This window comes from Fragaria vesca, linkage group LG5 (genome assembly GCF_000184155.1).
Source record: "Fragaria vesca subsp. vesca linkage group LG5, FraVesHawaii_1.0, whole genome shotgun sequence".
Classification (NCBI taxonomy): domain Eukaryota; kingdom Viridiplantae; phylum Streptophyta; class Magnoliopsida; order Rosales; family Rosaceae; genus Fragaria; species Fragaria vesca.
The window spans coordinates 14,864,703-14,876,761 of record NC_020495.1 but is presented as its reverse complement, the minus strand read 5'-3'; the positions used below and the strand labels follow the sequence as shown (position 1 = coordinate 14,876,761).

The 12,059-nt window shown below is 37.8% G+C and overlaps 1 protein-coding gene and 1 non-coding gene across 2 annotated transcripts; one reads left to right on the top strand and one right to left on the bottom strand.

The window, feature by feature from the left end:
• The first annotated feature begins 2,469 nt into the window (after positions 1 to 2,469).
• On the top strand, positions 2,470 to 3,926 carry LOC101306238. Its single transcript, XR_184687.1, has 2 exons — positions 2,470 to 2,645; positions 2,868 to 3,926. It is a non-coding gene; the product is annotated as an uncharacterized LOC101306238 (transcript).
• Positions 3,927 to 3,946: 20 nt separating this feature from the next.
• LOC101305947 (receptor-like protein kinase HSL1-like) lies at positions 3,947 to 7,600 on the bottom strand. Its single transcript, XM_004299794.1, has 2 exons — positions 5,072 to 7,600; positions 3,947 to 4,752 (listed from the first exon to the last, which is right to left on the bottom strand). Exons 1-2 carry the CDS (start codon positions 7,572 to 7,574, stop codon positions 4,358 to 4,360), a joined length of 2,898 nt encoding a protein of 965 aa, XP_004299842.1. The 5' UTR covers positions 7,575 to 7,600; the 3' UTR covers positions 3,947 to 4,357.
• Positions 7,601 to 12,059: the final 4,459 nt, after the last annotated feature.

Below are 12,059 nucleotides of genomic sequence, written 5' to 3'. Positions count from 1 at the left end.
GAATCAGAAGAGGGTGCCACCAAAATCTACTTGATATCTCGAATTAAGATGAGCTTCCAAGGGATACAACAAGACTTGTTGATACAATTGGTAATTAGTGAGGAGTCACCTTCCACTTCAATAAAACTGAACTTGAACCTTTTAACAGCCTAAAAACTATCTATAAGAGGTGATCGCATTCAGCGAATTGGAAAGTTGGCACCAAGCAAACGACGAGCATCAATAACTAATTGATGACCAAGAGTATCATATCTCTCATAACAAACCCACAAGCAGCTAAGCCAGTAGAAACATAACCAATTTTCCCCCCAATCGATCTGAGGCATAGAGCACCACTTTATAACTTCAAACCTTCTGAGAGGGGACGGCGTTGCCACAATACTACACTGCCGATAGGAGCTATATTGAAACACCAACATGAAGCACACCGAAGGCAGGAAAACTAGAGCAGGACGGAAGATGAGCTTGTTTTAGGCCTTCTAAATATGCCAGCATACCACGAACGCAACTCTTAAGGACTGAAGAAGAATTATCTAGGATGGAGTGTTACCCTTCCTCAAAAATGGGAAAAGCTTGAGGAATAGGCGAGAGAGATGATTAATTAATGTCCCATACTCCTACACTACACATAATACAAGTTTGATCTATGCCATTAAGGAAACGAGCCACATTAGCTTGTGTTTTATACTTCCTCCAATGAGAAGCCAAATGAAAACTTTAGCTTTAAGTGGGATTTGTAAATTTCAAATCTTCTTAAGATAGACAAGCTTAAAATGTTTAGGCCCTTTACATTCCAACCATATTGCTGATTTATTTGAAAAAAAAAAATTCAAACAAAATGATGTTACGCTAGCTTGAGCAACCACACTCCACACAAATAGGGGATCTAGTAATGAGATTAATAACAATTTTTTGAATTGATAAGCAACTATGTAGCCAACTATTGCTCTGTTAGGGTTTCTTTAGACGACCAACTAATCGGACGGTAGAGGCGGCACCTACAATATCAAAGGAAGCTATTTGTGCGCCTTGATGATCAGGTTGCACATCCTCTTAGGTTTACCCTATCTGTGTAGCTTGGTCATAGAGGTGCATGAATAAATTAATATTAAATCAGATTAAGACCCAGTTTGGTATTAAGTTTTGAGAATTAAAATCACTTATAATCATCATTTTAGATAGATTTTCTGTTTGGTAAAATCTTAATATGTGCTTATATAGAATTTTTTTAGTTTAAATAACCACGATTTCAGAAAGCAATGATTTTAAAAAACAGGTTGAGGGTTGCTTATTTAAAACTAAATTTTTTAAAAATTGAGTTTTTAAACCACAATATCAAACTAAGCCTAAGAGCTTGCTAAACCCGGATCCTTCCTTGATAGCTTTATGATTACATGGTTTGCTTACGATTTAAGACAATTTTATGTCAAACTCTAGTCTAAGGGCCGGTTTGTAGCAATAGCTTCTTTTTGTCGTGCTCTTTATAAGACGGGTTATCGTCTAATCTTTACCTCTCCCTGCTTATTCATGGAATTGACACCCCACTTTGATAAAATAAAAATAAAAATAAAAATAAAGGATTTATATCGTATTTTCTCAAAATTATTGATTCAATCTACGTATGAAGAAATTTTAAATACACACCCCTAATCTCTTAATACACACCTCTATTATTTTATGTTTCTATTGAGATTTTATAGGTAAGTTAAATAACTAAAATAAACATCTATTATTTGAAGAAAAAAAAATCGCGCTAGAAGTATTCTTTTTAACATCTTCTACCATAAAATTATCGAAAGCACGTCTTCTCCCCTAACCCTAACTCTTCTCCACAATTCATTTAGGTTGTCTCCTTTCTTCTTCTTTATTTTTTATTTTTATCTGTATCAGCTTTAGTTTATCTTGCAGATCATATTGTCAAGTACTGCATTTTTACCATGACATGTTTTATCGAGTAACTAGCTATCTATGTTTAATAGCTACTGTACTTCTACAGTTCTACTAGCTTGTGAATTTTGAAAAATAGTAATGGTGATTTGGAGTTAGGATATAATAATAATCATTTGATTATAAATTGAACGATGATAACAAAAAATTTCTAGCAAAAATTAGACGAAATAATATGTAAAAAGAGGTACAAAATAGTAAATATATATTAATTATATTAAATAATGGAATATTTCTTAAATAATGGTATATTTATTAAATTAAGGGCATTTTAGGCAGTTTGGAATGTGTATTAAGTATAATACTGAAATGAAAAACTTGATAGGTGGTGTATTAAGTAAGGGGTGTGTATTAAGATATTAGGGGTGTGTATTTAAAATTTCTCCTACGAAACCGTATTATCAGAAAAATAAAAAAACAAAATGTCGTTCTAAATTCGGTGTTGGTCCAGATTCAAACGTAACAAGCTCTATAGGCAGCACAACGTACCATACAAACAAAAGATTATAGCCAAAAAATTGTATACTCGGTGTGTGGGATCAACAATGTTCATCGTTCACCACTGGGCGATTCCTATTCCTATTCTTCATGATCGTGTCCCTAAAGCACTACCAATATTCACCATCTACTACTAGCAGTAGTAGTCTACTGGTGTGAACTGGGAAGTGGAATACATGTATATGTTCTAGTCTACGATGGTATGATTTCAACCCCAGAAACACCACTTTACTTGGTTGCACGACTATTAATTCTAGCATCATGGATTCATGGATATCACACTAGCCATATTAAAACTTAATCACTCAATATCAGTGCTGCACTGCATGTAGTACTCATTGTCATGATTGTTGTTTTGCTTCCATATTTTGTTTCTGAATGTTCCTGTTGTTTTTTTTTTTTACTCATTTCTGTCAATTCAGGTTCTGGGTGGGTTCGCTAAGCAATTCTTTGCCGTACAATCAGGTATGCATTTCATGTAAACTTTGAACAACTTTGTTTTCAGTGCTTAGAATTATGATTAGGTTAAAACGGCTTTTGCAAATTATGTAGTCAATGGTCACTAGTAAGATGCCCACAAAGTGTTTGATGAAATTACTGAGTGAAGGTTCTTATTTCAGCTATATGTGCATTGCCTTGATACCCTATCTTTTCGTTTAAGAACTATTCCTTCTTTTTTGAGCTGATATATCAGTTAAAGCCTCTTGCTTTTTGTATATGGGCTCTCCACCATGCCAAAAGATACTATTATTTGTCTCCATGAATCGTATTCTGCTAAGAAAACCCCACATATCACTCGCAAAGATTGACATCGACACACTTCAAGTGTGTGTGTGCTCGCACGGTTGCATGTAGTTCATGAATCATGATATACTTGTCTTTGCATATATGACTCTAATATACACCAAATGGGTGACTGCTTTTTATCTCAGTGTTTGTATGAAATGACCCAACTGCTGTGAGAGTGTTTCTTTACTTTATTTGATATGCTTTTAGAAGAAATTGGTTAAAAATCTCACGTGTATTGCTGGTGACCTTATAAAACCCAATTAATGATAAACTTCAGGTTGAAGATGATATCGTCTATAGCATGATCTTGCTAGCTATAACAGCATGGAAGAAAACTAGCTAGTGATAGAATATTTAGGTGAAATGAATTTGAATGTTTCATTTAGAATACATCTAGCCATAAAAGCTTTGTTCCAATTGTGAGTGGAAGGAGGTTCATGGCTCACTATCTGTGGTGAAATGTGTTTGGTGCATTTTTGTGCATACACCTCTAACCAAAAACAAATTCAATCAAATTAATGTAGAAAAAGAAAGAAAGAACAGAAGACATATATGATTCACTAGTTTCTCATTTGTCCTTGACATAAATGGTGTTGAAGATGCTCATCTATCAATCATGTCCAACTATCTGCTCATTGGGTAGCTAAGCTCAAGTGTCCCCTCCATATAGAATCATGCCCTCTTACCTTTGGTTATTAAAATTCAGAATCAGAAACCACGTTTTGATGCATACAAGATACCTCTCACAATTCACAACCTTCCACTCCTTTTATCCCCCCACTCAAATAGAAAAGAAGCAAAAGCTAAAAGAGGAAAAAACAAAATTCACAAAAGCTAAGGGTATGATCTTTCATTGGTAGGTCTCTGAATAATAGATGCTGATCAGCGTTACTGTAAAGCAGTTATAGTGACTAAATACCTCATATCCTTACAAGGGCAAAAGAAAGAAAAAGAGAAAGAGAGATAGAATCTACAAGCCACTTTCATGAAAAGCTAGGAGAGTAATGAAGTTATCCTTATGACCGAGTCCCGCAGATTAGTTAGCGAGGGACCATGGTTATCTATTACTATCTATAATACTTCACCTTGGGATGGTGGGATCAACCAAACCTCTTCATGCAAATCATAACTCAAAAGGGTTCTTAACCTTTGTTACATTTGATGCTTCTTTGGTCTTGGTTGATGACTTGCATGAATCAAATCTGCAAGGGTCTGCCTCGATCAGCAACTGAACCACTTCCTTCATGGTTGGACGCAAAGAAGGGGCCTTGTAGGTACACCGAACAGCAATTCGAAGAACTTGGATCATCTCCTCTTTGAATGACTCTGACAATCTCTTGTCTAAAACCTCCATGGCTCCTTCCTTAGTATCCACTTTGTTTGAAACCCAGTATATGATGTTCTTGTTGTCACCAAACTCTGCCTCCACCGGCTTCTTCCCAGTTATGAGTTCCATTAGAACTACCCCAAAACTGTAGACATCACACTTGGTTGTAGCTTTGGATGAATATGCATATTCTGTTAGAAAGCACCAATGACATTCAGCATTACATTCAGTGTAATCTTTTCAAGAGTGTTCAGATAAATGACTAAAGTAAAGCTAAAGGGTATTCGACATTAAAAAACAATAAGCACTGCTGATTTGAGGAACTACCTTTTGGTTTTCGTTTCATGTTTGGTGAATTTTCTTGTACCAAGATGCAGCTTAGTGAATTAATAGACATATATATCATGTTTATCTAGTTTTTTAGCCTTTAAAAGGAAACTAGTAGCAGTCATAAATTAACACATCGTTCATGTTTAATGAATTATTATCTAGTTGGATCAGAAAATTTACCTGGGGCTAAGTAACCATATGTCCCAGCGATAACAGTGGTGGTGGAATCCTTCCCTCCTCTTGCTTGCAAAACCTTTGCTATGCCAAAATCTGCAACTTTGGGATGGTAATTCACATCAAGCAGTATGTTGGTGGACTTAATATCTCTGTGAATAATTGGAGGCATCAGATCATGGTGTAGGTATGACAAACCCTGCGCAATCCCAAGCGCGATCTGGTGCCGAGTAGGCCACTCCAAATGGATCCAACCTTTGTGAAGAGCATCCCAAAGGTTTCCGTTTGGCATATACTCATAAACCAACAGGTTGCAATCCAAACTTGAGAAGTAGCAAAACAATTTTACAATGTTCTTATGCCTTATGTTTCCCAGAGTCTCCACCTCAGTTTTCAACTCCTTGTTTATAACAAACTGATCATCTTCGGAAGCTTCTTTTGTTTTCTTACTCCATAGTCTCTTCACTGCAACTACGTCCCCACTGCTCATCTCGATCTTGTAAACTGTCCCAGATCCTCCATGGCCTACTATGTTCTTGTCAACCATAGCTTCAATGACCTCACGATGGTCAAAACTTATTCGATGAAAGCTCTTCACATCATAGGAGAAGAATGATGAGGATAGAGACTCATCATGTTGCACTTCTGCTCTTTGTTTTCCAAACCGGCGCTTCAGAAACAGAATAGCTCCAATAAGCATAATGACTACTGAAACTGTTACTACCCAAAAGGAATTTATTTTCTTTCTGTTGAAGTGTTCTGAGCATACAGGAAACCTATTTTGATCAGATGAGTTGACATAGACTTTCACACAGAGGGCAGGGTTCCCTGAAAAACTTTCTATCAGTCCTCCTTCTATCAAATTGACTGGAATAGGACCTGAAAGCTTATTGTTTGAAAAGTTGATAGAGTTTGGTAACAATTTGCAAAGACTATCTGGGATATTTCCTGTCAATAGGTTGTTGGAGAGATCAAGGACATTGAGTGATTTCAACAAAGAAAGTGAATCAGGAATGGAAGAATTGAGCTTGTTGCCTTGCAGCATCAGTAAATTTAGCTTCTTTAATTTGCCAATTTCAGAAGGAATTGGACCAGAAATAAGATTATTACTGAGATCAATCTTCACAAGACTTATTGCTCCAGAGATTCCAGGGGGTAGAACACCTGAAAGGCTGTTGTTTTGGATAAAAAGTTCAGACAAGTTTCTAGCTCTCCCGATTGTATCAGCAATCTGACCACTCAAATTGTTGTAAGCCAGATCAAAGATGGAAACATGGGGAAGACTAAGAAGTCCTGCAGGTATTGAGCCCTCCAATCGATTATAGCTAAGTCGAAAGCGGAGAAGTGACTCACATTCTGCATAGCTCTCTGGTATTTCTCCAGAAAACTGATTCTCCAGAATAAGAAAGTAGAGCAACTTACCTCCCTTGCAAACCTCTGTTGGTAATGGACCAGAAAGTTGGTTCTCTGACAAGTCGAGGACAACTATAGCCGATGATTTCCCCAGATTTCTTGGAACTTCTCCAGTCAGGAAATTGTCATAAAGTGATAGCATGCTCAGTGATTTTGAGTCTGCAATCACAGTTGGGATCTCTCCTGAAAGGCTGTTGTTGTAAAGCTGCAGGACTTGGAGCTTGGGAAGCCGACAAATTGACTCTGGAATCTTCCCAGTCAACTTGTTGACTGACATGTCCATATCAATGAGGTCTGTGAGATTTCCGAGCTCCTCTGGTATGCTACCTGTAAGTTGGTTGTAGTAAAGCTCCAATTGCTTCAAATTCTTGAGCAATCCAATCTCTGCTGGAATTTGACCCACCAGGTAGTTTCCACTCAGTTCAAGATCAACAAGGGAAGTCATGTTTCCTATTGATGTTGGGATCTTCCCTTGTAGCATGCATGTTGTCAAGACCATGGACTTCAGCTTAGTGAGAGTGTGTATATTCTCAGGCAGCTGCCATAAGTTGAAATCCGCATTCTCATTGAAATTGAGCACCTCAAGATTGGTAAGATTAAACACTGACATGGGGAACTTGCCTCTGAACTTGTTGTATGACATGTCAAGTATCTTTAGATTCTTCAAGGGTGAAAAATCTGGGAGAGTTCCACTGAGATACAAATGATCCATGCTGAGCTCTTCCAAGAATGAACAGTTGGTGATGCTATCAACAAAGTCACCATGGAGGTTGTTACGCCCAAGAAGCAGAATGCGCAACTGAGGCAGGTAGGAACATATGTCTGCTGGAAACTGGCCGGAGAGTGAGCGACCGGAGATATCAATCTGGACAACGTAACCATCATCGTTGCAGATAACCCCAGAGAAGTTACAGTAAGGTTTTCCTCCTTTGACATCCCAATCTGACAAAGAGCTGCCTGAATTAGGTGAAAGAAGCTTTATTACTTGCACAAAAAACTGAGACTGGTTACTGCTAGTGATCATGGCTTGAGAAGGATACAAAACCAAGAATATTATGAGTAACACAGAAAGGAAGTAGGTTATGTGAGAGGCCATGTTTGAAAAGCTGAAAGATGGAAGGAGAGAAAACAAAGAAGGAATTAAAAAGGGTATAGTTTATAAACCGGTACTTGTTGCAGAGAAAGAGGTGAGGAAGAGAAGATGTATATAAATGTGTTGATTGTGGGGATCATTGGGTTCAGCAGTAATAAGCCTAGATGATGATGAAAAAGGAGGGTTCGTGTAGTGGTAGTACAGAATACAGAGAGATAGATAGAGAGGTGGCATATCTTTGCATAAAGAGTCTTTACGTTTATACTCCACTAGATGTACGTAGGAGGGGAATAACATCAGTGCCTAAGCTCTTTATACTGATAACCACATTCCAAAATATGAAGAAAAATATATTTGTCTCCATGAATCTCATTCTTGTTAGAGGACCCCTCATACCACCACTCATAAAGTTGGATATTGACACACCTGATGTATGATTTCTTTACTGTAGGAGTGAGAGCATGTTGATATGAAGAGGAACCAAGAGAGCAAATGTATGAAGGTTTAAAAGACTTCTGATCTTTCTGAGTCCTTAAGAGTTTAGGGTTTTGCATATTGGATTTTTACTTCTCACTTGATCTTACGAGCAGTAACTAAAAGAAGTTGCTGTTACGTACATTACGCTGTCTATAAAATCTTGTATTCCTTAACTGTTCTGATAACAAATTGAGGTTGGAACTCATTGCTTGTATTACTGCTTGTTATCAGTTTGCTATCTCCTTTTGATCTTAACATGTGTAAGAAGATTACAAGTTTCAAGGTTAATTTTTGTGCCTTTGCTAGTTTGCTGCCTTGTTATATTTTGTTATTGGCTTATTGTCATGCTAAGTAAGAATCTCAATTTCTTCAGAAGAACAATGTTGGGTATGGTGGAGCTCACTTGTTGGAACAATGCATGGACCAAAGACAAAAACAGAAGCATAGCAGAGTGGTGAGTTCAAATATTTTAACGGCTTCATCGAAAAAAAATATGTTGTTAACGGTAATGGACTTGCAATATGTTATAAATCAATATTGCATTTGGACATTGGCATTTTAATGAGTTTAGATTATAGGACTGGATTTGTTGTATTAGCTATGGTTGTCCAAAACAAGTTTATGAATTTTATACGGTATTATTAGCAAAGTTCAAACTGTAGAGCCACCTCGACTTTTTCCTATTTTCCATGAGATAATGTGGCTCTCAAATATTTAGATATCCACTTTTGCAATTCCACTTGTAAATCCACCATAGATGCACTTTACAAGCAAAAAAAAAAAAAATACAGATTATATGATCATATAAATGAACATCTCACCTTTATGAAGTCTCACATGTATTTCTTCTGAGAGACAAGTAGTACAGATTAACAGCCTACACTTGTAAGCTGAGAGCTGACACTATGAAAATTACTGAGCTAGTAGTTGCAGAGAACATGAGAGGTTGGGGATATATAAATCGACATATTGTAGACCAATTAAGAACTGCGACGCTCTACTCAGATGAGGAGTTGGAGGATGATGCTGAACTGAGCCTTGTTTTTTTCTCGATTTAAAACCCTAAACGACCAGGTTATATGGTCGTCGGACCAAATCTTTCAACGGACCTCCGTTCGATTTACTTGCTGAGAGAAAGCTATTGAGGCCCTTGTTGAAGCCATACAAATCAGCAATGGGAATCTAGGATGGATAGGATCATCTGTAGAGTGCTCAATGATGAAAGGCAAAGCAAAGATACTTGGATACCCACTCTTGCAAAAGAGAGGAGCTGGCAATTTGATCAAATCTCTTAGTTGGCAATGCCTTACAAGTTGGTTGCTTTTGCTGGCCGACAACATTCTTTTTCCAGAGGGGAGCTAAGATGTGCCTGAATCATCAGTGCAAACTAGCAAGTGCCATACATAGCTGAAAATGGTGTCAAATGGACAACCATTGCCTAGACTAGAGAGAATTAAGTAGATGCTCATGGTTGATTGGCCAGAGTTAATAATACAAGTAAAAAACTTTAGATGATCAAAGTTGTAATCAAGTAGATGAATTCATGTTGCGGCAGGCCGCGTCCCACTTTCTATCAAGTTGATTATTCTTCATAATCGTTGTCTTGTGTGCTTAGAATAAGCTAGTGTGTGTGCTTTTCAAGAAAATTCTATAAATTTTTGCGATACACTCGGTTTTTATTCTCTCTAAATTCTATCTGAGTATATAGTAGAGGTTATGTTTTGGAGTCTGATTGAGTTTTTATTTATTTTTTTAATCAATATGAGGCTTATTTTACTATAATTAATTCATCGTTGGAGTTGGCATACACTACCAGGACAACCACTTTAGTCGACGAAAAAGTTTCGTCGGCCTGTTAGCTTAATTCGTCGGCTAAGATTTTACTCGACGAGCCTCCGTCGGCTATAGTTTCGTCGGGAAAGGGTCGTCGGCGATGACTTTAGCCGACGAAACTAGAAAAAGTCGTCGGCTATTGTCCCAGTATTTGGCTGACGACAGAAGACGTCGTCGGCTATTGTCCTAGACTTTAGCCGACAAATATCTTTAATGTTTCATCGACCATAGTCTGATACTTTAGCCGACGAAACATTAATATATTCGTCGGCTAAAGTGTGTAATAAAAAATTTAAAAAATAACTATAGCTGACGAAATATAGTCTGTTTCGTCGGCTAAACATGCCTTAATTCGTCGGCTAAACCCTATAAAAAAGAAATTTTAAATACTATAGCCGACGAATTATGGCATGTTTCATCGGCTATAAGTCTATTCCAGTAAAAAAAAATACCCGAAATTTCTAAATTACCATTCCAAGCAAGCTGCAAAATACACCAAAACAATTCCATACATATAACCAACAACAAGCACATAAAACTATATAATTAATCAACTACACAAAATCTAGATGGTCTAAATCAATATCTGATTCTGGGGGCTGCTGCTGAGGAGTTTGCGGCGGCTGAGGTAGCGGTATAGGCGTAGGCATGGGCGGAGCTGGAAGTCCCTGAAGCTGGGCAGCTGTAAACTCCAGCAAGTACTGGAACATCTGCTGCTGCTGGGCCAGCTAGGCGGCATATACCGCGGAAGTATAGGCTCTCTGGTCGGCGATCTGGGCGGCATGAGCGGCAGCTTGAGCAGCATGAGCGGCAGCTTGAGCAGCATGAGCGGCAGCTTGAGCAGCTTGCTGTTCCAGTAGTCTCTCAACTTCCGACTCTAGCTGAGTCGTCCTGCTGTTGGTCGAGGCTGCATTTCGTTGAAATCCTGGAGTAGTCTTCAGGACCCCCTCGCCCTTCTTTCCTAGACCCCGGCAGTAGAAGTTGTTTTCTCGCGGTGGGAAGGCTGTGCCCATGATCCTCGCCCCAACCCTCGGATCCGAAGTGTCGATCCAGGACATGGCTTCGGACATCTCTTCCTCTTGCGTGTCCTGCCATGTCTCCCTCACTATAGCACTCATCACCTCGTCACTAGCCTTCCTCACCTTCGCCTAATTGGATAAGGAAAAAATGATTAATTAACATTTTGACATATATATATAAGTAAAATTAAAAATTTAAAAACGTAAGATGACTTACAATATCCTCTTGGGCGTCAAGATATGCTTTCTCGTACGTATAGACGTACCGGTTGACTTCTGGATATTCCCTGGCCGCCTCGTCCATGAAGACAGCGAACGGTCTAGAACCGGCATGATGGTTCCTTGTGTTGCGTTGCCGGTTCTGAGCATTCGCCCGGGAAACGGTCTTCAAAGAAAAAATAACTATTAGTAAAATATTTAAAAACGGACGTACTTAATGACAAATTAACTAAATTTAAATTTTTTTTAAATACCTGTTTACGAGGGTTGTTGAATTCTGATATCAGAAGCCAACGCCACTCGTACTCCCTGTACTGGAACTCAGCAGGGGTACCAGAACGTGTGTTCCCGTGCGTAATCTAGTGAGTCCGCAACTCGTTCTTCCACTCCTTGTACCTACAGATACAACAAAAATATTAGAAATATTATTAATATCACATACAATTTTATTTTTTCATTAACTTCCCAACGTACCTTCCCCCATGTACAACGTATACTTTGTCAATCGCAAATCGATGCATATCGCTGCGACACTGACATTTCGTGCACGGGCAATAGAAAATTGTATTCCCGTTAGCATTAGCCAGCGCATATTCCAGAAAACTCATAACTCCTTTACCATATCTTTTGTCCCATTTTGGAAGCGAAATCCAACTCTTATCCATATCCTGAAAATATAACAAAATATATATGTATAACTATAGCTAATTATTAATTAAATTCCATATATAAAATCGCAATTCATTTAGTATTCTACGTACTACAACTAATTAATAACAAATTAATTAACACATATATATACTTAATAATTACATAACAATATTATATATCAACATCATCACAAAATCATCATCAACTCATATCATCAACAACTTCATACCATCAACACAATATTATAAATTAATTAACATATATATATCTACTACTTATTAACAACAAC

Excerpts from the sequence above, each read along its gene's own strand:
- LOC101305947 (XM_004299794.1), bottom strand. The coding sequence starts at position 7,574 with ATGGCCTCTCACATAACCTACTTCCTTTCTGTGTTACTCATAATATTC. Across the intron at positions 4,753-5,071 it reads ATATGGTTACTTAGCCCCAG|AATATGCATATTCATCCAAA; the intron begins GTAAATTTTCTG and ends GCTTTCTAACAG.